This window comes from Tympanuchus pallidicinctus, unplaced genomic scaffold (genome assembly GCF_026119805.1).
Source record: "Tympanuchus pallidicinctus isolate F22 unplaced genomic scaffold, pur_lepc_1.0 scaffold9, whole genome shotgun sequence".
Classification (NCBI taxonomy): Eukaryota; Metazoa; Chordata; class Aves; order Galliformes; family Phasianidae; genus Tympanuchus; species Tympanuchus pallidicinctus.
Window position 1 is genome coordinate 22,147,501 of NW_026294813.1, and position 26,218 is coordinate 22,173,718.

Consider the following 26,218-nt stretch of genomic DNA (forward strand, 5'->3'; position numbering starts at 1 on the left):
ATCCTGGGTTTGTGCATCCCTGTAATAATGATGGGGGAGGGACTGTGGCCGGGCCCGAATTCTTTCTTTCTGTGTTTTAACGTGGGATGAGCCATGGAGCAAAGACCACGGAACAGCTTTCCGGGTCACACCACGACCCTGGCCCTATGCTAGGGCGGCGACTGAACCAGCCTGCTTGTTTCTTTGATGGCCTCCAGGGCTGCCTGCAGGTGCCTGGACTTTGAACCATGCTTGGTTCAAAACCTTCACAAGGCTCAAAGCCTCTGAGAAGCTCAGTGCCGGGGCAAGGGACCAAGGCGGGCTCAGTCAGCTACATGCTACATGGGGTGGCCCTGCACGAACCCCATGGGGACATTTACATCTTTGTAGCAGGGCTGCTCCTCCGGCGCCGGGTGCTGCACTGGGCTGCTGCCACCGCTGCCCGCCCCGGGGGCACGGCCTTCCCCCAGCTTCTCCTCCGCAGCTGGACGGGCGAAGGGGTGGCCAGCGGTGGGGGGACGGTCGTGGCCAGCCTTCTCTGGCAGAGCCCTGCTGGGTGGGAAGCGAGCGGCGGGCGTCAGGGGATCAGCATCCTCCTCGCCTTCCTCCTCCTCATCCTCCTCATCCTCTTCCTCCTCCTCATCAGGGGGTTTGTGCCCTTCGACGTCCACCTCGGGCTCGTCCTCTTCTTCCTCCTCCTCCTCCTCCTCCTCCTCGCTGCTGTCCTCGCTGGCGAAGGTGCCCGCCGGGGGGTACGGAGGCCGCTCGCAGCCCCCATCCTCGGGGGGCGGCGGTGGGGGGGGTGGCGGTGGGGGTGGCGGGGGAAGCAGGAGCTGCAGTGGAGACGCAGGGCGGTGTGGGCCGCCGCCGTGCAGCTTGGCCAGACTCTCCGAATCTTCCTTGCCCCCAACTGGGCGGAAGGCGCTGGAGTGGTGGTAGCCTCCCCTGGTGGCCTTATGACCTCCAGCCGCTTCCAATGGGTGTGGGGGGACGCGGGCTCCGCTCGCCCCGTTCCCTCCATCCGAGGCGGAAGGCGATGCGGGCTCCGAGGCCGCCGCTTCGGGCTCCGAGAGGTCCAGGAAGGCCTGCCGGAGAGCGCCGTCCCCCAGTGCGCAGCCCAGAGTCGCTCCAGGTGGCTGAGGAGGGGGCTGCAGATAGGTGGGCACCGGCAGCGCACCTGGAGTGCGGGGCGGCCAGAACATGCAGAAGGGTGGATAGAAGGCTGCATCCTTCCTGCCGGGCCAGAAGAGCCCAGAGAGCCCCCCGCCGCCTGCTGTCCCCCCTCCGGTTTTATGGGCCGCCGTCCCTCCGAGGGCATCACCCGCACCGCTGCCCTCCTCCTTCTTGTGGCAGAGCCCAAAGGCTGCGGGGAAGCCGTAGGGATGCGGGAAGAGGCCCCCACAGCCTGGAAACTTCTGCAGCACTCCTCCAAAGGCCCCTTTGCTGGGCACTGGGATGAGCGGGTAGCTCCGCGGGCTCTTCCCTCCTGCCACCGCCACGGCCTCGTGCAGTTCCTCGTCCTCCTCGAAGCGTGGCCGCTTCTGCTGCAACTCTTGGGGAGCTGCGGCCAGAAGGTGTGGGGCCAGCAAGCCACCCCCCACCACGGCCGCTGCCTTCACCGAGCCCAGCGCGTGGCACTGGGGGACAGCGGCGGTCCCGGGAGTGGTGGCAGTGGGTGCGGGCGGCAGTGCCCGCTTGCGACTTCCTCCGTTGAACATGGCCTTGACGTCCTCCCAGGCAAAGACCAGCTCGTCCTGGGGGCTCTTGTCTGTCAGCTTGAGGTGGCGGCGCCAGGAGTTGAAGTTGGCGGCATCGGGCTGCGTGTATTTGGCATCGGGAGTGCGGTGCGAGTGGAAGATGAATTTGTTGGGGGAGAAATACATACTGCAGTAGGTGCACTTGATGCACTTGGCGCGCGAGCTGTTGTAGCGGGCGGGGATGAAGCTCCCCCGGCACCCCCAGGCGCACTCATGGGACACGTCAAAAGCGAAGTTATCAGGCAGCTTGGGTGGACGGTTCTCCCCCAGGAAGGATTTGCAGAGCCTCTCTGCCTCCCGCTTGGTGATCATCCCGCAGCGCCGCGATGAGATGGGCATGGCCCCGGCGCGCCGCAGGATCTCCAGTTGCACTGGTGTGCACTGCACGCAGGTGATGCCCAGAGCCACGCGTCGGTTGTGGATCTCGTTGTAACTGAAGTTTTTGAGCAGCGTGTTGGAGATCTGCGCCAGGCACAGCCTCTCCTGCCCATCGATCACCAGCGAGACGATGGGGATGCCGTAGAGGATCACCTGCCCCACTTGGTTGGGTTTCATGGCGGCGTGGCCAGCACGCTGCTGCTGGCTCATGGGGTCCGGTGGGTATGCGCTGGATGGAGATGGCAGCAAAATGTCCGTGGGAGTGGGCAGGGGGCTGGTCGCCATCTCTTCAATGCCAGGGGGGCCGCTGCGCTCCAGCTGTGGGGAGAATGAGAAATGTGGAGCTGTCAGCAGGGCAGAAAGAAAGGGACACAGAGCTGTCACTGTCAAGAGAAGGGGAGGAGAAAGGGGAAGGGCAAGGTGAAGGGGAAGAGGAACATGTCCCCCGAGCTGCCCGGCTCCCTAAATGCCCTCCCTTGAATTTGCTGGGACACAAAGCACACACAGCACCGCTCTAAAGCCATCTGCGGGAAGACTGATTCTGCACCGAGCGCTTCCCACCCCATTCCCTACTCACTGCCTCTGCATTACCAAGCACATCCCGCCCAGCATCCCCATAAATCCCCCAGCCGCCGTAAGGACCGTTCCCCACCTCACTCCGCGGTCGCTCCGAAGCCCCACAGCCCCAGTTCCCACCTCTCCGTCTGATCCCCGTTTTACCTCCGCGGGTCACCGCCGGACAGGACGCGCATCCCCGCGGCCACCCGGCCCCTGTCCTCTCCGCGGAAGAGGAGGAGGCGGAGGCAGCGCGGAGCTACGCGCTTCTCTGGGAGCCGCCCCCCCCCCTCCACCTCCCCTCCCCCCGTGGGCACGGTGACGTCAGAAGCCGGGGGGGCGGACAGGGCCGGACCCCTCCTCGCCGCCCCCATCCCTGCCTTTGGTCCTCCCGGACGAGAAGTGGACGGGACGCCCCGTCGGGGCCCCGGGGCACCGCGCAGCCCTCAGCGCCTCCTGAAGAGCCTCGAGCCGGGACGGGGTCTCGGGAGGAGGCAGTGGAAAGGGGGCTCTGTTTGTGCCTTTTTTTCCCATTCCTTCCTTACCCCTCTCCCTTTTTCTTTCTTTTTTCCTTCCCTTTGCTTTCTGTTTCTTTTTCCGTTTCTGTTTTCTTCCCTGCTCCCTCTCTTTTCCCCCCTTTCTTCTCTTTTCCCCCCTCTCTTTTTCCTCCTTTCCTTTCTTTTTTTCCCTTTTCCTTGTTTCTCCCTTCTTCTCCCACCACCTTCCATTCTTTTTCCCATTCCTTTTTTTCCCTTTTCTTTTCTCCCTCTTCTTCCCCCTTTACTCTCCTTTCCTTTTTTCCCCTTTCTTTTTCTCCTTTCCATTCTTTTTTTCCCTTTCTTTTTTTCCTCTTCCTCTCCTTTTTTCTTTTTTTCATTCTTTTTTCCCCCTTTTCTTCCCCCACCTTCTTCTCCCTCTACTTTCCTTTCCTTTTTTCCCCCTTCTTTTTTCCACCTTTCTCTTTTCTCCTTTCCTTTCTTTTCCCCATTTCCTTCTGTTTTCCCTTCTTTCTCCCCTACTTTTTCCATTTCCTTTCTTTTTCTTTTCCATTTCCTTTGTTTTCCTTTCTCTCCCCCCCCCCCCCCCCCCCCCACACCTTTTTTTATTTTTTCTTTTTTTATTTTTTTTTGCCACTACTATATGAGCCACTTTGCCTCCAAGAAAATGAACATATTCCCTGAGTATAAAACCCAATTCTTTTAGCGGTCAGAATTTTCAAACACTGTTACAAATTATGGGGTGGGAGAAAAGAGAAAGGAGGGAAAATAAAGTTGATTTCCAGCCCCAAACAGCTCAGGCATTCCACACAAGGGCGAGGATGTTGGTACCGTGCTCCCCTTCAAAACTGCCATTTCCCAAACCTGCTTTTGCTCAAAACACGGCACAAATGGGATTTTCTGATTGCACGATGCCCCCAGCTAGAGGAAAAAAAAAAATCCCAGCAAATAATCTGCAGCTCCTTATTCTCATTTTCTTTTCCAAAGCAGGTGAATAAAGTGCAGGGGAAAGGAAAAAAAAAAAGATATTTCACGATGTTCTTCTCGCTGCCGTTCAGACCAGTGGCAAAAGCCAAAAGGCAGGGAGAGAATCCCAAACGCTCTCCTGGAGTGGGAAGAGGGACTATGCAATGTTTCCTAACACCTGTCCATTTTTTTTCCTTTTTACAAACCCGCACCGGTCTCAGCGTTCCTCTCCAGCCCCCAAATATCGTGTAAGGGTGACATTTGTGCTTTATTTCCCCTTCTTTTTCCCACCTGTCCAGGAGAAAATCTCAGCGCCGATCTGTCCCACGGACACCCACGGCGATCCCAGAACTCTCTCCGCTCCTTTTTCCACCGGGCATCAAAACGGCGAGGCCCCCCCGTTCACTAAAAAAAAATAATAATATATATATATTATTTTTTATTATTTTTTTTAAGAATCCAAAGTCTCCTTATTACTTCTGTCACTTCTTATTAAACTCCACTCACCGTCTCACAGAGGCTCCCCCCTTTTCTCCCCTCCCCCTTCCCCCATTTCTTTTCCCGAGCCTCTCCTGCGCAGAGCCCGCTGCTTTCCGTGGCCATAACCTCACACTGGTGACATTTTAATCAATGCTTCCTAGCCTGCCTGACGTGAATTTTACACGTCCAAACTCACCTCCGCCAGCTAATTGATTCCGATTGTTTCATTGCTTAAACCCGAGTCACGCGTCGCTTGATCTATGACAACGTCCAGGAGAAAATCTCCCTTTCTCTGTTCGCTCGCTGTAACCGGGGGGTACCGGGAGGAGGTGCCCGCTCCCTGCGGGCTCACGGTGCGCTCTCCCCCGCAGCGACCGCCTCCGGGGAGCGGTGGGGACCCCCGCAGGACTTTGCTCCCACAGTTCCCGGGGGAAGCGGGGACAGAGCGAGCTTCGGCTCCTGCTCTGATCCCCGGCGGTGGAGGAGGAGAAGTAAAAGAAAGAAATGCTTGGGTTTTGCGATGCGCCTTCAACGAAGCTCCCACCGCGGGCTAGGGCCTCGCAGCCTGAAATTCAAACTCGGTGCCAAGTCGTTGGTCATTGCCCGCCTTTCATTTCACTGTCATTAAAACGCAAAGCTAAGCAAAGTTTGGTCACCCGCTCGCTTCTTCTTCGCAATCTGCGGGAGAAGCTGAAGGGCTTCCTGAATTTGGACTGTACGGGAATACGGAAACGCATGGGGACTTGTGCTGTGCGTGCACAAATCCCCGCGGACAGGGGAGTGCCGAGTAGTGCGTGGTAACCGGGAAGAGCCCACAGCAGCATCCCCGGCTTGGCGGACCTCTCCTAAACGGGAAAGGGCTGATCCGCTTCAGCCAGGCGACTCTACGCCTTTCACTACTTTCCCTCTGCTTAAGCCTGTCTGGAAATCTCGTGGAGTAGCACGGGGTAAAGCTTGACCTCGGCTGGCAGCAGAAAGCTCCGTGCGCCCAGGGACCGGGCGGCTCCCGCAGGTGGCCCTGGCAGGGTGCGCCCTGCCCGGCCGCTCCGACCTCTTTGCCGCTTCCGCGTGCGGGCCGGAGCCCAGCCTGCACCCCGGGCGAGGAGAGGGGCGGGCAGCCAGGCTTCACGGAGTGTCCGTGCTCTTTCCCCGTGGTTCTGCCACTCCGAGTTACTGCCCGGCTGCCATTCGTTGACTTTGCCGTTTGGAATAGTTAGGTTAGAGAGGAGAGGGATAAGAGGACAAACTTCTCTCGGAAACCTGGAAAGGACAAACACGAGTCCTGGCTTCTTTTCCTCTCTTTCCCACCTCGCTTCTGCCTTGGAAACGAGGCGAAAGCAGCGCATCCACTTCGCTGCGAGTCGCTTCGCGGAAAAAAACAAAAACAAAAACAAAAACAAAAACAAGAGCAGCAAAGAGAAGCGGCCAAGTTTAACTCACCTCACCCCACTTTCCTGCCCTTTATTTACTTCCCTGGCGCTTAAATACGAGAGGAGCGCACGAGGAAGGAGACAAGCTCGGTGCGCTTAAAAAAGCACAAAGAAAACCACCCCCAGCATAGATCCATCCCCTCCTCCCACCCCTCCGCATCCCATTGAAACTCACAGCCGTGAAAGTAGCGCACAAGGTATCGCTCTCAACCCCTTTCCCCAACAAAATTTAGGAAGCAGAAAGGGTTTTAAAAATACTTTTGGCTGCATATTTCGCTGCGCTGTACGGCGCCCAGCGAAGCCCTTTGCTAAGTATTATTTTTGTGATCTCTTTTTATTATATGGAACAGAAAAGCGGAAAGGGCATTTGGAATAGAGATGGTCCCATCTGGAAAAGCCCGCAGCTCATTTAGATCGCATCACTTCGGGCTTTTGTCTCCGCTCCTGAATAACGCAGCTAGGCACAACAAAAGGGCAGAGAGCTGCGCGGAGTTTTTCCAGCGGGGAGAGGACGCTTCGGGAAGACGCATACAATGATAACGGGGAAAAACGCGAGCTCCTCCCGGCGCTTTTAATGCACGGGCAGAGTTTGGGGATGGGGTGTTTCGGGGCCGTTTGCCACCCTTCCGACTGCTGAAAATCGGCGCAAAATGAAGGACGGAGGAATAAAGAGCGTCCTTTTTTTTCTCTGCTAACTTCCCAGTGCGCTCCGAGCGGTCAGAACAGAGGTGAAGGTACGTGCAGAGCTCAGCGCTCCCCCCGGGGAAGGCTCCCCCCGCCCCCGGCACCGAACTGCAATTTGCGGCTCTCGTTCCCCTCCTGCGAGGAGCAGAGCGGAAAGACGCATCCCAGTCCTGAGCTCCTCCGTGCTTCAAAACAGAACACGAAATCCTCGATTTGCTTTTTGCCCTGCCTGGGGAAGCTGCGGATTTGGATGTGGGTGAATTAACCCTTGCAGGGGAAAAAAAAAAAAAAAAAAAGAAAGAAAAAAAAATCCCAAAAGAAAATCACCTCAGCGATTGATTTTGCTTACAAACGCGTGAATTGAAGCGCTGTGGGCTCCTCCCGGCAGGACCAGGTTTGCTTTAAGTGTTTCAAAGAGCAACAAAACTTCGAGCCGGGGAATATCCCAAGTTGGAAGGGACTCATAGGGAACATCGGATCCAACTTCCATCAGCGGGTTTGAGACCGACGAATCGGAACTTCCCAGAAAACGTGACGCGATGGGGCGAAAACTCATCACGTCAGTGAATAATTCACTTTTCAGAACCCAGTAACCTTGGGTGTCTTAGAAAGCAGCTCGTGCAATCAGGCAATTACGACGAGCGCTGAGAGTTTCCGAGGAGATATAATGAAGCAGCTTTAATTACTATCTTGAAATTAAAAATGTAATATACAGATTTAAATTTATTTTAACCTAAATTGTGTATAAAATTATATGGCTTTTTTTTTTTTTTTTTTTTTTTTTTTTTCCTTCCCGGGCTAAGAAACGAATTGCCACCGCGTTCACCACTAACAAAGTCTGAAGCACTTTCCCAACCCCTTTCCCAACGCACAGTAATAATGATACATTTATCATTACTGATGACCACCCACTGCTTTATTATTGCTTTGTTGCGACGATTACAATCAAGAGATTTCTTTATTTACTGTTAACATTCACTTAAAGCTGAATGTTAATGACTCTTCTGAATTCACCAAAGAGTTATCGGGTGTATTTTAGGAGTAGTTACGGTTCGGATTTCAGAAATGGTGTAAAAAAGATGCGGAAGGGCTGAGTGGTGCTTTGCTTTTTTAATTATTATTGTTATTCCTAACTCTTTGCTCCTCTGTTTGAGTCGGATTTCCAACAAAGAGTTGCAAAAGGCTTTGGCATAATGCACGCACTTGCCTGTAGCTAATTACGCGAGTATTTTATTACAGGAGATTCATTCATTATTGATAAATGTTTGCAGTAACTTCCTGCTATGGAGAGTTGTATTTTATGAGGAACAAACAACCTGTGGGGATTGGGGTCGGCTGGCTTTTACTGCTCTCCTCGACAGTTCCCATTACTTCGGGGTCCACCTCGACTCCTTCTGCCTCTCTGCATCCAAACGCAACTTCTGTTCCCTTCCATCTCCATATTCCCTTTCCCTTCTCTCCATAATTTCATGGTCATGGCCAAATAAGAGAGGATATCCCACCTCGAGCACACTTTCCCTAAAGCCACCTCCACATAAGCCGTGTCTATGGGATGCGATAGACCACCGCTTTGGGGCAGCTGATGGGCAGGAACGGTGCAACAAGCACGCAGCCAAAGGTTTGGGTGGAAAGGGCTTCCCCCGTGTGCACGTGTTTTGTGCTTCAGTTCTCGCACCCCAACTCCTATTAACAAAATAATCTAAATAAATTTCCCCCAATGTTAAACCTCGGAGCTGACAAAGCAGAGATCCCACTCCGCAACCGCTTGCTGCCCTCTATCCCACCTCTCTCCACTCCTCTCCTCCCACTTCCCATCCGAGAGGGGACAGAGGCCGAGTGTCCCCTCTGTCCACCCGAGTTTGGGGTCCGGCAGAGCCTTGTGCCGCCCGCCCGCTCTCCATACCTGACGACAGCCTCACGATTCCAGAGGAAAATAAATAAAATCGAGGCAGCCGAGAAACGCAGAGGACACAGCAAGGCTCCGTCGCACCGCTCCCTCCCGACACCGCGCCTCAAACTCGTGGGGGGATGAAGCGCGGAATCCCCCAGACCCACATCCACCCTAAATGCCGTTATCTCCCTTATCACCATCGCTACCTCCGCCAAGGATTCCCTCCTCCCCATCCCATTCGAGCTCATCGCCGGCACCCACATCTCACCACCAGACCCATAGCTCACCCACAGCCCCACAGCTTACCTGTCCTTCCCAATTCCATCAGGGTCTCCCCGTGTCGGGCTCCGTGGAAGTTTCTCTCCCGCCCGTGCCGCCGAAGATGTGCCGCGGGTGGGTCGGGGCTCGGACGCCTTCTAGCAGCCACGCAGAGCCCTGCAAGCGGCGCGAGGAAGCCGCCCCTTCACCGGCCCCCTCCCCTCGCTAGGAAAAGGGGGGGGGAACCGCTGTCGCCCCCGCCCTCAGGGTCGAGCCGCCCCGACGGCTGCGGAGGATGGAGGTGGACCCCACTCTGCGCCTTATAAAGGAAGAACTGGGGGAGACTGGAGGGGGAAGGAGGGGGACAGGGGAGGGGGAGTCAGAGGCACTGTGTTGGGGGAGGGGGGGGTGGGCTTTGCTTCCCAAAATCTTCCTCCCCCCCTCCAAAAAAAATAAAATAAAATAAAAAATATTCTAAAAATTAAAAAATTATATATATATGTTCCTTCCCTGCTTTCTCTACCAAATGGGGGTCCCAAGTAATTTGTGAGGCAGCAGAAGCACCCTTCCCCGCCTAGCACACCTCTCTGAACGAGAAACGGGATCAGAAAAGACGGGACACCTTCACCCCCCGCCCCCCAATTCCTTCCCACCGCCGTCCCCACAAAAGCGCTTCAGCCGACGGGGCGGACCGCGGCGGCTGCTTCAAAACACAAAGCCGGAGCCCTAATGAGTTCAATTACAACGTGGTAAACACAGCGCCTCTACGCTTTAATTAAGCCGGCTGTCCAATTTGAACTCATTAGTAATTCATTAAGAGAACAGCCTTGCGCTGGCTGCGAGGAGGGGAGTGCTGCTGCTTGCGCGTTTTTCTGTGCGCGTATCCCGAGGTAAGAAAGAATGGGACCAAAGTATTACGGGATGGAGGATTGTCTCTTTCACCTTACAGCCGAGGGGTTCCGGCCCTTAGGGACGTGTCGGCCTCACCCCTTTACCCTCCCCGTCGGGAGGGGTACTCAAAAGAGTGCTGGTGGGGAAGAGGAGTTTTGGGGGACGTTCCCGAATTTACAATCCCCATTCCCCGACCCCCTTCTTCAGGTTTACACGTTTAGTGCCCCATCTGCAGTGGGGTGTCCAAGCCCCATGTCCCAGTCGAGCTGGGGTGTCCCCAAAACTCCCTGTCAGTGCTCACCGGAAGAGGTTTCTCATTGTTGTACGGAAAACAGTGGCAGTTTTGTGCCAAAAAAATGTTCTTTTTCTTTTCTTTCTTTCTTTTTTTTTTTTTTAAACACCTCCATTTTTTTTCTTTCTATTTTCTTTTTCTCCTCTTCCTCCTCTTCTTCTATTCTTCTTCTTTTCCTTTTTTTTTTTTTTTTTTTTTTTTAAGTGGAAAAAATATATATTTGAACAATATCTGGGCCAAGAAACAGGGTCAAATATACCCAAGCAGCAAATTCAGTTCAATGCATGAAGCCAGAGGGTCTGCAGGGCCTCTTCCTCCTCCCTGTGGAGCTTAAAGGGTGTGTGGAACTCCAGGATCTCCCCACAGCCCCCAACCAAAGCCATGCTGCAGCCTCTTAGTGCTGCACTTTGCTCAGCTGCTGCAGGGGAGATGGCACTGAAACGGTTTTGGGGGGCTCTGAATTTCCCATTGAGGCTTAGAGCATTTTTTCTCCAAAATACAGTATCTGTGGGATAAATCTCCCCCACCCCTTCTCCCCAACCCCATCCCATTAGCGTTTGATTATTTGCATTATAAGCATTGTTGCTGTTTTATTACAGCTCCATCACACTGGGGTTGCATTCATCTATTTGGACAGATTGAAATTTCATTTTCTTTCTGATTTTTTTTTTTTTAATTTTTATTTTTTTTGTAACTACTCGGCATGCAAAACGGGAATATGCAAAGAAGACTGAGCAGAATTGAGCCCAATCCCCCCTCGCTTGCTATGGCTTCTAAGACTGACAAAGAAAAGTGCCCCAAACCCATCAGAAATTTCAGATTCATGCCTCCTGTCCCTCACCCAAATTTGGCTGGGACCTCCTGGAGGGGCTTCCATCTCTAGATGTGAGCTGCCAATGAGCAAATCCCTCCTGAAGAACCCTCTGGGCAGAGCTCTCAAGAAGAACCTCCTATTAAGAGCCTCCTCAGAGGAGCAGATTTGCAGCAGTTATCTCTTTAAGGCAATTTCCAACACCCTCCCCCCCCCCACACACGCACCACAAGTAGCAGCCCCTCTCTTCTAGTTTTGATTTTCTTTTGGCTCCAGGCTTGCCGAAACGGATTGACTGGAATTAGGAGATTTGGATATTGCTCCTCTTGATGTCAAAGGATTTCATTTTATTTTATTTTTTTCCAAAAGAATACGATAAAGGATCAGGTCCTGGAGGAAGCAAATCTGTGTTCTCCCTACCATCTCCACCAGAGCCTCCTGGTATCAGTCTAAAAACCGTCATGAAGCCATTGGGCTACGATCCTTTTTATTACCCTGGCGTTCATCTAGGCTAGGTACATAAAGACTGGTAGGACAATTAATCTGAATTAATTTCCGAAGTGAATTAAATTAAATGGAAGGAAGACCACCTGAACTGCAAGAACAACCTTTGCAGGAGTTTCACACTGTTTAATTAATCCACTTTTAAATCCCCAACTTCATTTGTGTTATTTTGCTGAGTGTCCTCTGGATTCCGTCTGGTTCTCTTTGGCCACGGCACAGAAATGGTGCAGCCATAAAGGAGCTGTGCATTTTGCTGCTGCGTGAGGCTAAACCTATAAAAAAGCCTTTTCCCAAATGTGCCTGAGTGTTGTTTCCTCTCCACCTGTAGCTCGGTGTGTATTGATGCTGTACATGTGTACGTACAGTTGTGCTGTGGTTGCCTTTTCTTTGCTCTGTTTGTTTAATCCATTAAATCTCTTTTCCGTGCACCTGAGACTCCCACTGAAGTGCTGCTGGAGCTGGAGGAGCAGCGGGATCCTGTGATTGTGTGGTAGAGCTGTGCCTCCAAAGCTGAAAAGGAGAGGATGGCAAATCCCAAATTCATGGCCACTCAGGGTCTAACAAAGGAGGAATTTACAAAGGAAAATCTCTTTCAAAGAGCAAGGACCCTTCTTCAGGGGAGGGAGGCCGCATGGTTTTATAAAGGCTGTCAGTGCAGTTTTCAGGCAGTGCTGAGGTCTGTTAGCATTAGTGCTCTGCCAGCGCTCTCCTTTTCGTGGTGCCTCATGAAGACACTGGGAATTATTTTTCCTTCTGAAATCGGTGACTGTAAGACAGGACTCATAGAATCACAGGACATCCCGTGTTGGAAGGGACCCAGAAGGATCATTGAGTTCAACTCCTAAAGATCTCCATATGCTTGTCTTAGCCAACGCTGCAATTGCCTGTTGGGATTCTTGCTCTCCATGTCAGCAATGATCAGATCAATCTGTTCCAGGCAACTATCTGTTCTACCAGTCCCAGGCTGTCGTGCCAGGAGTCAACGGACCAAGAAAAACACTTTCATAGAATTGTTAAGGTTGCAAAAGACAACAAAGTTAGTGCTGCTGGGTTGGAGTTGGACTGGATGATCCCAGTGGGCGTATCCAACCTTAATGATTCTATGACCATCAAGTCCAACCACCAACTCATGGCCATGATGCTCACTAAACCATGTCCCTCATCCATTTCACTTTCAGCCATTTGCTCAAGATGCAGTAGTACAATCTGTTCTTTCAACATGAAGCTCTCTGTTTTGGTTTAAAATAGCAGAATCACAAAAATAACTCCTCTAATAACAGGATTTGTGGGGTGAAGTATGATGGTAAGATCACGCCAGGAAACACCCAATATCCTGCAATTTGGAGTCTTCAGTTTGATGAGTACTGAGTGACCTTGCAGAGAGCCATTTATAATCCAAGATTTTAAAGATAAGCTCCCAAATTAGAATGGCCTATGAGTAATCTATTTTGCTGCCTATCTGTCCAGTCTGGGCAATTCTGAAAATCCATCTACTTTGAATAGATATTTCTCGGTAGAGATACCTAAGTTTGAAAAAAATATGACCTCTTCTTCAGGCTTCAGTTTATGCACTTGGAAAAGATGTGAGCGTGTTTGCGGACTACATTCATCCCCCAGCATTCCAAGAAATTGTACAGAATGTAGTTGGGTTAAAAATGTCTCATTGCTCAGCGTTCGTGCTCCCTTCTTCATAGTGCAGTGCAAAATAAAAGAGATCAATCATAGCTAAAAGCATCATTGGAAAGCTACAGAAAATGAAAGATCCCCAAGAGCTTAGAAATCATAGAATCACAGGCTTGGACTGGAAAAGGCTTCAAAGGTCATCTATTTCCAAACCCTCTGCCATGGGCAAGGTTGTTAGGTTGTTAGGATCAAGCACTAGATCAGGCTGCCCAGGGCCCCATCCATGGCCTTCAGCATCTCCAGAGATGGGGCATCTGCAGCCTCCCTGGGCAGCAGTGCCAGAGCCTCACCGCCCTCCCAGTGAAGGGTTTCCTACTCTAATCTGAACCTCTCATCTTCTAGTTTAATGCCATTCAACTTTGTCCTATCGCTATTAGATTGTGTAAAAAGTCACTCTCCCTCCTGTTTATAAGGACACTTTTAGTACAGGAAGGCTGCAGCTGAGGACTCCCTAGAGCCTAATTGAGTATGCCCATCTCTTTCAGCCTTTCCTTGTAGGGAAGGCTCTCCAGTAGTTTGATCATCTTCATGGCTTCCTCTGGAACAGCTCTCACAGCTCTGCATCCTTCTTGAGCTGGAGCCCCCAGGCCTGGACACAGTGCTCCAGATAAGGTCTCAAGAGGGCAGAGCAAAGGGGAACAACCCCCTTCCTTCCTGCCACCACCCCTCTGTTGATGCAGCCCAGGATAGTGTTGGTCTTCTGGGCTGCTAGTGCACACTGCTGCTTCATATTCATGTTTTTGCCTACTAGAACCCCCAAATCCTTCCCTGTAGGTCTGCTCTTAGTAAGTTCTTCTCCCAGACAGTACACATATATGTAATTGCCCCAATCCAGGCGCAACACCTTGCACGTGGCTCTGTAGGATTTCATTAGGGTTTACAAGGGCTCACTTTTTAGAGTTTGTCAAGATCCCTTTGGATGAATTCCCTTCCATCGTATCAAATTAGGTTGTACCATTTTTTTTTCCTAATATCCAACTTGAACTTCTGGCACAACATGAGACCATCACTATCCTATCCATCACTGTTATCTCGGAGCAGAGGCCAACCCCACCTCTTTGCCACCTCCCTTCAGATAGCTGTAGGGAGAAATACAGTCTCTCCTGAGCCTTCTCTTCTCCAGAACAATCCCAGCTCCCTCAACCACTCTCTGTAAGACTGGTTTTTTATTCCTGGTCCCTCAGCAATTTCAAAGGATCATTACAGCTGAGTTTGACCCAGAATTTAGTGTTTTCCATTTTCTTTTCTTTTTTTTTTTTTTCCTGATTGTTAATTAATTGGTATGTAATAAACACAGGCACAAACTTTGGCAGCTTTGAAACAGCAGAAATACTTAGACTGTACAGTATGGATTTCCTGGTGTTATTTTATAGAGCCACAGTCCAGTTCCCAAGAACAATCCATGCAGAGAAGAGGTAGGTTTTGAGAACTACCTTCAAGCCATCTACGGTTGTATATTAGTACAGATTTATTCTCTGAAATAGCAGTGATGCACTGGCACAGGCTGCCCAGGAAGATGGTGGAGTCTTTGTCCCTGTCCATCCTCCACACTGGACCCATGGAGAACACTTAGGGAAGAGGGCATGGTGGGGATAGGTTGGGTTTGGGGATCTTGGAGGTCTTCTCCAACCTTAATGATTCTTTGATTCTATGGTTCTACGATTCTAAGATTCTAAGTGGTTCGATTCACAGATTCTAAGACTCTGTGGTTCACAGTTCTAGGTCAGGATTGAGGGACACATCAAAATTGTAAGGCATTCCTATTTATCTCCTTGCTTTGGAATAATCAGTCATGCATTGTCTTGTGGAAGACATGCAAGCGGATTTCTCTCTTCACATACTAAATGCTTGAGTTCTTCTCAGATTGCACCTAAGCTCCATCATTTAATGATTGCATGGCAAAAGAAGGCAGCCCTGGAGTACAGATAACTACTAGGTGAGACAGATGGAAATACAGATTCACTTATAGGACAATTTCTCACTGTAAGCATTCAGAAATAGCATAAAAAAGGATGTGTGTGCTCAGTGCTTTAATGTCATTGCATTTTGTTCAAGTTTTAGGAAGGTCTGAGCTAGAGCAGCCACTTGGCTTATTTATATGTGCTGCAGTCAAAGACCTGAAAGGCCATTAGCAGCTCTACCTATCTTTAACATTGGATATAAACACCCCTGTCCCCAGAGGGCCGCAGAGCAGTAGGAAGAGCCTCACTTCTGTAAGGTCTGCAGCCATTTATTACTTTTTTCCATCATGATTATCTTGGCTCCAGAAAGTTTTAATATCATTCAAAATTCAATCCACTTTTATTGACATTTCTAGTTTTGCCAGTTCAACAGGAGCAGACAGCATGAGTTTCAGCCAATCAATATTCATTTAAAGCTGGACACCCCTATGTAAGCAGACTCTCCTTGGCAATGAGCAAGGAGGAGGAACAATCAATCCACACTTGTATTTAAACACAGTGACTGTATTTTCCCTAAACCCCCGCATAGGACAAAATGGAATGGTTGAATAAGGCAGCGTGTGATTTCTGTTATGTTATTATTAATAATTAATAATTCGCTTAATAACACAGCAGGAGCCTAATCCAAAACCCACTGATGTCAGCTGATTACTTCCCAGTGAAAAGACAAAGCCCAGATTTTGTGCTGTGTTTAAGAACTGACCCCCTTTTTTGAGCTGCAGCTCCTTCATCGAGCCTTGCTGCTGCTCCTCAGCACAAAACAAGGCAGTTTAACTGCAGTATAATATTTGACAAGTGATACAGGCTGAGCTAAGAGTAGTCTCCATGTAAAATGACTCAATGCCCTAAACTGAAATTTTGAGCTTAGAATCACGGTATCAGAATTGTTAAGGTTGGAAAAGACCCACAAGATCCCCAAGCCAAATCCTCACCTTCTCCACCATGTCCACTGGCTAAGTTCCCAAATGCCACACCTCCGCCTCTTGAACACCTCCAGGGGTGGGTACTGATTGAACAGAGCACCAATTGGATATGCCCATGTCTTCAAACAGGTATGCACACCCTATATCCATGACTTGCTTTTATTCTACTGTACTTTTACATCTTTTATGAATTATTGATAGCCATTGTGCAGTGTCTGCAGCCCCATTGTAGGCTCTGGCTGCGTGCGACCAGGGGCTGATGTGTAAAAGATAAGGAGATCCAGGAAATGCCAAGCTGTTGAGTTTATTTAAAACTTTCCCCAGCCTTTTCCTGGCTGCTGTTAACATCTTGAAGGCAGCTTCTGAGAAGTCCCGTGGCAACCAGACCCCCAGGACCGGGACAGCTGGACCTCCTAGCAAATATTATTGTTGTTATTACCATTTTACCTCCCTAATTAACCAGCTGGGCGCTCGCCAGCTCTTTATATCCATGTTATAAGGGTTGTTTCCATGGGGTTTAGGCAGACAGTCTTACTTTAAGATCTCTATTGATCAGCTGCCATTCTCACGTGGTGAAAGCACTCCTCTAGGGGAACTCTCTCGTGTTTTAAGTGCACGCAGTTACTCTCACGACTGGCTTGTAAACAGGTTTTAATGGGGCTATTAGTGTAAAAGGACAGGAAACTTTCAAAAACAGCCTTTGAAATATTCATGAAGATGTTTAATCTGGTGCTTAATCACCACTGTTTGCATACGGTGAAGGGGGGCAGCAGTGCTTCACTGCTGGCTATCAACAGGGCATTGATGAAAGCCCACTTCAGGACTGGGCTGCTGCAGCTGCTATGCCCACATCCTCCACCTGAACTGGATGGACCCCACTCTTCACAGTGAATTCTTCATTCTTCTTTTCTTTCCAGCCAAACTCTGTCCCACACTTCCAGATGGTGAATGCTCTCTGAATCGGTGCAAAAGCATCAAAGGCCCCACACTTAACCAATGCAACCCATGCTTTTCTCCCAGTGTCCCATGTTTCATTTAGTGACATGGCTTGGTGGGCATGGTGGGAATGGATTAATGGTTGGATTCTATGAACTTGAAGGTGCTTTCCAAACTTAATGATCCTATCATTCTCCTTGATAGACTCTTTTGGTTGTACCTCTTCATTATGCCCTGCCCAAGATCCCCAAGATTTGCGTGAAGGAAGAGTAAGCTCAACAGGATTTCAGTCCTGCTTATTTGTGGGTAGACTTTATCAATTTCTTTTGTTTTGTTTGTTTGTTTGTTTGTTTGTTTGTTTTAAATCCATGTTTTATTTTCATTTAAAAAGTAAATGCAAAAAGGTTAGCGTTACCCCAGTGGGAGAGATTTCATGCAATTTTAACAATGTGCATTATTTAATCCAATAGGCATTAAGATGCCTTGAGCTGTTAGCACCTGTTGTGGAAATCCATAACACGCTGGCTTAAAAAACCAACAACCCTGGGAGACCCATCAAGGTTCCTGCAGAGCTGTCGTCGCCTCTCGTGTCAATGAGTGCTTAAGGACCCTGAAATCTGCGGCTCAGCTCACTTATCAAGCACGTGCTTTCTTAAAAATCCTTAGGATAATTTCATTGAAAAGAAAAATAGAATAATGAATCTGAAACACCAGTGAATAGCATTTCTTATGCAAACCTCTCATGCATTTTTCATACATTTCCCCACCCAGACGCCTAAATGCACCGCTTACAGTCTGCTCTACTACCTTGTAAAACTCAACAGAAAACTTCAGCCAACATCTTTTTTTTTTTTTTCTTTTTTTTTCTTTTTTCTTTTCTGCTTTGGCACACATCGGACATTTTTCAAGTAGTCTGCCTCAGCCGTAAAGGTTACCTTTTTCCTGCCCTAGCATGGGTTCAAAACCAAGATTCCCAATAGGAAATTATAGGGGAAAGTACAAATTCCATGGAAGCTCTGGAAGAAACTCTTCATGTCTTCTTGCTTTAGCAAAGCACTTATGGGGAAAGGAGAGGAGAGGAGAGGAGAGGAGAGGAGAGGAGAGGAGAGGAGAGGAGAGGAGAGGAGAGGAGAGGAGAGGAGAGGAGAGGAGAGGAGAGGAGAGGAGAGGAGAGGAGAGGAGAAAATTACCTTTCTTCAAACATCTTTTTTTTTTTTTTTTTTTTTTTTTGTAGAATAACTGGATGGGATCTTTTCTCCCATACATATCTTCTAGAAAACAAGCTCAATTTTTTTTTCAAATAGGAAAGTGTGAGATTGAACATATATCTGCTACCAGAGTTTTGTTAAGAACACACGGTTATTATTTTTTATTAGCACTAATTTAATTGAGGATGAGAGACTCTTTTTCCCTGATTTTGATGAATGCAAATGAATTGTTTTGGAAATAACTCAATCACAAATATTAGAAAAATGTAAGGACAACTGAATCTATTTCAAAACCTGTGGAATTGAAGGTGAGTGAAATTTTTGTATTTTTTTATAACAATGCTTCTTGTATCCCAAGAATACAGAAGCAAATATTTTCACAGGGAACAAACATGGAATATCCTACCCAACTACAATGGTGACTCTTTTTACTCACCTCTGAGATGCCCCGTGAATCTAAATTTTACATTGGAAAAACAAAATTACTCGAACCTTCAAATCAAGACCTAAAGATTTTCTCCTCTGTTAGGTGCTTTAGACCAACACTATTTCTTTGGCTTCTGTGATTGTTCCTGACTGGTAACCATGGGGCTGAGATTAAATCTTGGTTGACCAACCCTGTTTTCTCCATCCCATGTAATATGGGGTAAATCCATGGCCTTCTGCCTATATTCTCCATTAAATGAGGTCAGCATTTCACCGTTTAGATTGTGATACTGTAGGTATTTTTGCTGGGGGAAAAAACAACCCAGGTGAGAAAGCATCTCCAAGACCACCGTGGCAAAGGGTACAGTGGGATGTACAGAACCAAAGAATAGGTCAGTTCAGGAATGATCCCCAAACAGATTTTTATTTATAAGTCTTTATGCCAGCCTGAAAGACCCTATTCTTTCAGCAGGAGTTTTGTATTAGTGTTCCAGCTGAGGAATGTGCATTAACAACTCTTAGGCTCTTGCACCGAGCATTATGTCTCATCTTTGAAGTCAGATTAATGGAGATTAGTGGTACCACTTAAGAGTTTAAACATCACACTGACCCACATTGGTCATGCAGCCCAATGGAGAATGTTGCACACACAGGGCTCTTAACGTACAGAAAGTGATTTCACTAATTGTTTCAGAGAAGAAAGCTCGCTTTACTTTCTGCTCTAATCCTGAGGTACCCCCCATGCTCTGCCAAACACATCTGATTATCTATATGCATAAATATCCATTTAATAATCAAAGATCATTTTTTTAGCCCCTTCTTGTCCTGTTTGCTTGCCTTCCACAAAGAGAAAGTGGAGTGATTTCCTTCATGTCTCTGATCTGTCAGATGGCTGCTCCACTTCCCACAGGGAGTGATACTGGACTTGAGGAAAACACAACAAAATGCTTAGGAAAAGCACTACTGCACTGTATTCAAACAAATGGTTTTAATTATTTTAAATGAGACGTCTTGGCTTAAGCCAAGAAACTGAAAACAGAGGATGCAAAAATACTCTTGTTTAAGACTGCAGAAATTGAATTGGTCCTAATAATTCAAGTTTATTTTTCTGCAATAATTAAAGGAAACCTCTTGTGTTTCTCTGGCTGTGTGACCAGATCCAATTTGGAAACACGCTGAGCTTTCCAAGAAATCTTTCACTCAGTTGGATTTGGTCCTGAGACAATAAAAATTATGAAAGAATAAAAGAAAAGCACTTTCCCTGTGTTGCTTTTAGCAGATCCTGTGGGATTGTCTTCTGATGTCAGCTGGTTTTGGATAGAGTGTAAAGAACAAACTACCATCTCTTTATTCCTGGACAGCCCTTGGCTGGCTTGTGGGCTTTGTTCTTTCACAGGGCTCTACACTGAAGCACCTGGGACCAAGGCTCATTTCATGCCTGTGTTGCAATAAAGCTGTTGGCTTAATAGATGTGATCAACTTCTCCATCCAGTCAATGGAACGGAGATGTCTGTGCAGGAGATTGAGCACATGAGTTAGGCAGACAGATTCCACCTTGGTTGGCTTTCATGAGCGCTCTCTCTTCTGAGCAGAAGAGGAATTTATGCACTTAGTTTACAAGGACTCCTCTTGCCTAAATAATGAAGATGGAGGTATTGGAGGTAGGCAGACTAAATCAGTGCAGTGACAACTCTTTTGCCTCTGCTGAAGAGCAGCAAGCATCAAGGTGCTGTAGTTTACTGTCTCCTCGTGGTGACTCGTCAGGTGCATGCTCTACTTGAAATTAAATTAACTGAAGTCTGGGAGGCAAATTCCCACCTCTCTCAAGAACACTTTTAATAGCTTATGTCCATCTCTCCAACAAGGCATTTGCTTCCAACACTGCCTCGGTCAGGAGGATGCAACCTATGAGCTATTGCTCCCTCCTGCAGTACTCAGGCTTCTCCCTTGGAGTTCCTCATCCAAACCCTGACTCACCTGACCCCTCTTAGCTGCTGAGTTCTGACAAGATCACAGCCCGAGGTGATATGGCTGAATTTCTGTGTGCTTAACAAATTGCCTCTTCACTCAATTACATTTTATTTAATCATCTGTAATCATATAAATTATGCCTGATGGTAGTAAATGTTCATGTCAGCTCCTAATTACAGATTGATTAATTGGCTGTGGTGATTTGTATTACTTATATAAGAATATATGAAGATGATGATAAATTATTATTAGTATGTAACTTTTCATATGATACAGAGAGGAAACTTTCCTTTCATTGGCACTTACGTTCAGTGTATCCCAGACATTTTGCATCATTCCATGGCCCAGACTGGGACAGTTTCAATGAAGTTAATTTCAATTTCAATACATTTAAAAAGAGACCGAGGAGAAGTATGATGTGTCGTGCTTTTGACTTAGATGGAGCTTCCAGCAAATAAAACACTCCTGAAAGATTTCTAGGCATCAAGAACTTCCCATCTAAATTTCCAGAGAAATGCTAGGCAAGTGAATGACTTCTTCAGAGCTGTGGTCTGGGGGAGAACCTCCGTGGTCTTAACTCTCCCCACTTCATTCCCTAAGCAGAAAGAAACCCAAATAATTGGCAATATCTCACTGGTGCCATACTTAGCTTTCCCCAGATGATGACACGTCTGACTCCACTGCAATGGAAGACTCCTGCAGGACTTTCTGGAAATGGCACCCAAGTCCCACAAACCTCATTTGGCCACAGCAGTTTGTACAAACGTGTCAACATTACTGTAATGGGGCAACTGCTCATTGGCTATACTGCATTAATTTAGTAAAGACATCAAGTTATGTCTGAAAACATCTCATTAGGTCTATTTTGGGCAGCATTTTGGCTATATCGCTTCTTTAAGACAGTAGGAAATCCTCCAGCCTCCCTATTTTGGACAATAAAGACTTTACCACATCAGCTCTAGTTCTAGTTTCAGTTCTAGGTTGTAGATATGTCAGTCCTCCCCATAGAAATGTCTTTCATATTTACAGGAAGCACTGTTAGAAAGGGTCTACTTTTCATACCAAAGTCACTCACAGACATTTTAAATGTGGTTTCTGAAAAAAACGTCCACTAACAAACTGTCCCACCCCAGCACTTCTGTTACTTGAGACACTTCTTTTCCCTACAGGTAAACACCTTACAATCTCTATACTAATCCCCCAATTTTTCCAGCTCCACTAATCCAGCTAATCCCTCTCTGAAGCAGGGATCAATGATACCTATTTCATTTCCTTTTCTAAACTCAGCTCTCTTATCAAGGGGATATGCTAAATGCAATCACACGGTCTACCTTTGGAAAACCCAAGCTATATTTAAGATGATGGCACTTACTTCCTTCCAAATTTCCTTCTTGCTTTGTCACCTCATTGAGATCAAAGCTTCAGAATTAAAAGTCCGTATTTACTTTTCTGCCACTTGACATCTGGGTGAATATTGTCCTAATTCCTAAGAGCCAGATAACTTTAACTTCTTCTTGTTCTTCTTATAGGTTGGTTGATATTAACAGGCACAATGAAAGCCACCTGTTTCATACACCAAAATCTTCAGCTTCAAACAGGTTCACATGGAGTTGGTAACATAAACTGGTTAGTGAGGGGATAAACAAGCTTTTGAAAAAGATCTGTCTGCTGATCTTCCACTCCATCCATTTGTCATGAGTGATAACCCATACTGCATGGGTTTTGGCAACTGTTTTTTTGGACAGGAAGAGGAAATCCCATTGTAAAGCCTGGGCTTCCTTACCAGAAACATTAGTAGAAAACCAGTTATGCAGGCCTGTTAATTTAGCTAATGCTTATAACCAACCATGGGACCTGGGTTTGGAGCATGCAGTAGGCATATCCACTGGGTTGCTGTTGCTCATGGGGTCACTTCCATTCCTGTGTGTAAATAAATCACAGGAAAAGCCTTTGGGGTCAGTAAGGAGCACATGAATGCTGGAAATATCTCATCTATTTATAGTGGATGAGCCATCATTAATTTCTAAGCTGTAGCATGAGTGGAGTTGTCCTGTTTATTTTTATGTAGGCCTTTAAGATTACATTTTTATTTTCAGGAGGGAGTGGGAGACTTTTCTACCGCTTCCCAACCACTCACCTATGTTCTTCCATCCACGCACATACAACAAACTAGAACAAATTGAGAAAAAGAAAAAAATGAAGAAAACAAGCAAAGCTTCCTCTGATTTTGAGTGTCTGCAGCTCAGAACCCACCAACAGACTTGCTGTAGTTAGCTCCCATTACAAGTTCGACTGAGACCAGTCTTCCTTTTTTGACAGTTCACTACTGGCAGTTGGATTTGCTGGTGCTGGAGGTCTTTTCAAAAATCAGTGATTCTGTGATTCTAATCCAACCATTCACCCATCACAGAGAACTTTTAATCATAATGAAATTTCACTCTTTTCCCCACCTCCAGACCCTCAGCAAAATATCCAGCTTAACTTTTTAATTTTTTTTTGGCAGATGGCAAATAGCATCAGGCATGCTGCATATCAGCCATGATGTATGTCCTTATGCGCTGACTGCCAACAACTCATGGCTCTGTTGTCTGGGTTTGCCTACTTGGCTGTTTAATTACGTGCAGTGCTGCTGTCCACTGACATTCATCCTGGGGGCTGCTGGAATTCATGGGTGATGCTATGCTTACATTAGCTGATATTCAAACACATTAGTATGACCAGAGTGCGAAATACACGGTAGGTGGAGTTGATATTTCCATACACTGGTGCATCTACATGAGTTAAATTAGCCAGAAGAATATTTCTTAGAACAAAGTGTTTCCCTTCTGCTCTAACTGCTTTCCTGAATCCTTTTCTTTTTTCTTCTAAGTGATGGAAATTAAATTAGTGACCGTAACATTTTTATTTTTGATGCAAATTGCAATTTATTGAGAGGACATTTGAGGGGAGTCCTGAGATTTTATAAATATGGATTACTATGAGGCTACAGAATAAAATGAATGCAGCACACATAGTGGTTATTACAGCTGTAATAATACTGTTCCAAAGTAGACCTTTCATTATGAAGCTCTTTGCCAACCCTAAATGAAAAGCAAAGGGTTATCTCTCAACCCTCTGTTATTGTGGCATTAGAAGAAGAAACCCAGATGACGGACCCAAAGTATCCCATATGAGCGTATTTTCCTTCTCTTCTGTGTATCATAGATTCATCACAGAATGATCATAGAATGTCTTGAGTTGGAAGGGACCTCAAGGGTCAAATCCCAGTCCTCCTGCTGTCGGCCACTAGTTCGATAACGAATCAGGCTGCCCAGGGCCCCATACAGCCTGGTCTTGAACGCCTCCAAGAATGGGGCATCCGCAGTGTCTATGGGCAAGATGTTCCAGCACCTCACCACCCTCTCAATTCAATCTTCCACAGCTTCTAAACTAAATCTTTCTGCCTTTGGTTTAAAACCATTCCCCCTTGTCCTATCGCTATCTACCCATGAAACAGTTGATTTCCCTCCTGTTTATCATCTCCCTTAAAAAAATTAGAAGGCCATAATGAGGTCTCACTGGAGTCTTCTCTTCTCCAGACTGAACCATCCCAGCTCCTTCAGCCTGTCTTCACAGGAGAGGTGCTCCAGCCCTCTGTTCATCTTCGTGGCTCTCTTGTGGGCCCCCTCCAAAATCTCAAAATCTTTCCTATGTGGGAGGCCACAGAACTTAATGCAGTACTTTAGATAGGGCCTCATGGAGAAGAATAAAGTGAGACAACTTCCTCCCTTTCCCTGCAGGCCACCTCTCTTATGATATAGCCCAAGTTAGCGTTGACCTTCTAGGCTGCAAGTGCACACTCTTGGTTTTTGATATGGTTTTCATCTCCTAAGTCCTTCTCAGTAAGATTCCTCTCAAGGAGTTCTCATTCTAGTCTATATGGGATTTCCTTGACACAGCACACTGCACTTTGCTTTGTTCAATCTCATTTTGTTCATATGAGTCCATCTTTTGAGACTATTAAGGTCCACCAGGATGGCATCCCTTCCTTCTGCCATATCCACTGTCCTTCTGCCATATCCACTGCTCCACTCAGCTTGGTGTCATCAGCAAACGTGCTGAGTGTGCACTGTATTCCATCATCCATCCATCCATCATCTTACTGATAAAGATGTTACAGAGTACCAGTACCAGGCAGACCCCTTGGGGAGCCACACTCATCACCACCTCCTCCTGGACATAAAGTCATTGACCACAACAGTCTGAATGCCACCACCCAAACAGTTCCTTTCCACTGGATAGTCCACTCTTGCTCCAAGTTAGAGATAAGGATGAGATGGGGGACGATGTCAAACGACTTGCAAAAGTCCAGATAGATGACATCAATTGCCCTTTGTCCACCAGTGCTGTCTCTCCACCATGGAAGGCCCTCATATGGGTGAGGCATAATCTGCCCTTGGTGAAGCCTTGTCGGCTGTCCTCTATCACCTGCTTGTCCCTCATAGCTTCCAGGAGGATCTGTTCCACGATCTTCCTAAGTACAGAGGTGCCTAGGACTCTTCAGATTGTAGTTCCCTGGATCTTCCTTTCTCCCATTCTTAAAAATGAGAGTCATGAGAGTCATATTCCCCCTTTTCCAGCCACAAGGAACTTCACCTGACAGCCATGACTTTTCAAGATGGAGAGTAGCTTGAAAACCATGTCAACCAGTTCCTTCAGGACCCTGGGGTGCATGTCATTCAGCCCCCTAGACTTGTACACATTCTGTCTCATGAAGTGGTCGTGGACTTGCTCTGCCCTTACAGTGAGGGGGAGTTTTCTTACCCAGTTCCCATCAAGAAGGTGACAGATATGAGAAATATGAGAATCCTGGTTTTCAGTGAAAGCGGAGACAAAGAATTCACTGAGTACCTCAGCCTTCTCCATATCTGTTTTAGCCAGTTCTCTTTTCTCATTCAGCAGAGGAGGTGCAGTCTTTGGCCTGTTTCTTCTGAAAGACGTTCATTTTCCTGAAATTTTGGTCTGGGTCTTTCCTGTTTTTGAAACAGTCACCCACATTCACCATGAATGTGCCAATAGCATTAGCTGCCTCCCAGTGCTGTAGTTTCGGTATCAAATCTTAAAAGCAATTCTTCCTGCTCCATCTAGGGCACAAATCTGCCCCATCTCTTTTCACATCTCCTGTTCTCTGTCAACTCTCACGTCCTCCCTCATTTCCATGAGATGCAGCAACCCAGACCTCTTAATCTGGCAGAAAGTGGTGGCCCACACTGACCTTATGATGGCACTTAGTGACCTACTGCTGAGGGAAAATGGTGATGCATCAGCACTGAGCCACATACATGGCCATACCATCACCATTCCTACCTCACCACACTGTAGTGCATGTAGAAAAATAGTCCCTGTTGGTCTGTGGTGGAACTTAGACCCTTAAATCACTTAATCCTAGAAGAATCCAGGAGTCCTGCTGCTGAAAGCTGCAAAACTCCAGTTGTTCGCACTTTCTGATGTCAGTTATGTGCTCATGGGTTTGTCTCACAGGAGATGTACCGAAAGCAAGCACCTTACTCATCTTGCATTTACACTCATCTTGCATGCCTTACTCATCCTCAAGAACAGAGCTTGATTCAGTCCTTGCAAAGTTACACAAAATGATGCCCAAATATCTTAAACCATAACAAAAAATCCCACCTTTCATTCTCATCTAGAGCTACAAATGCTCATTTCCTATTTTAATCTCTGTCCTGAGGATGAGCAG

At 47.5% G+C, this 26,218-nt stretch overlaps 1 protein-coding gene across 1 annotated transcript in view; it reads right to left on the bottom strand.

The window, feature by feature from the left end:
• Window positions 1-2,399, bottom strand: part of SKOR2 (SKI family transcriptional corepressor 2) — a 16,618-nt gene extending 14,219 nt beyond the window's left edge. The window contains exon 1 of the mRNA XM_052670006.1: window positions 360-2,399. Coding sequence (XP_052525966.1) covers window positions 360-2,399 — 2,040 coding nt within the window. The remainder of the gene's footprint in view (window positions 1-359) is intronic.
• Window positions 2,400-26,218: the final 23,819 nt, after the last annotated feature.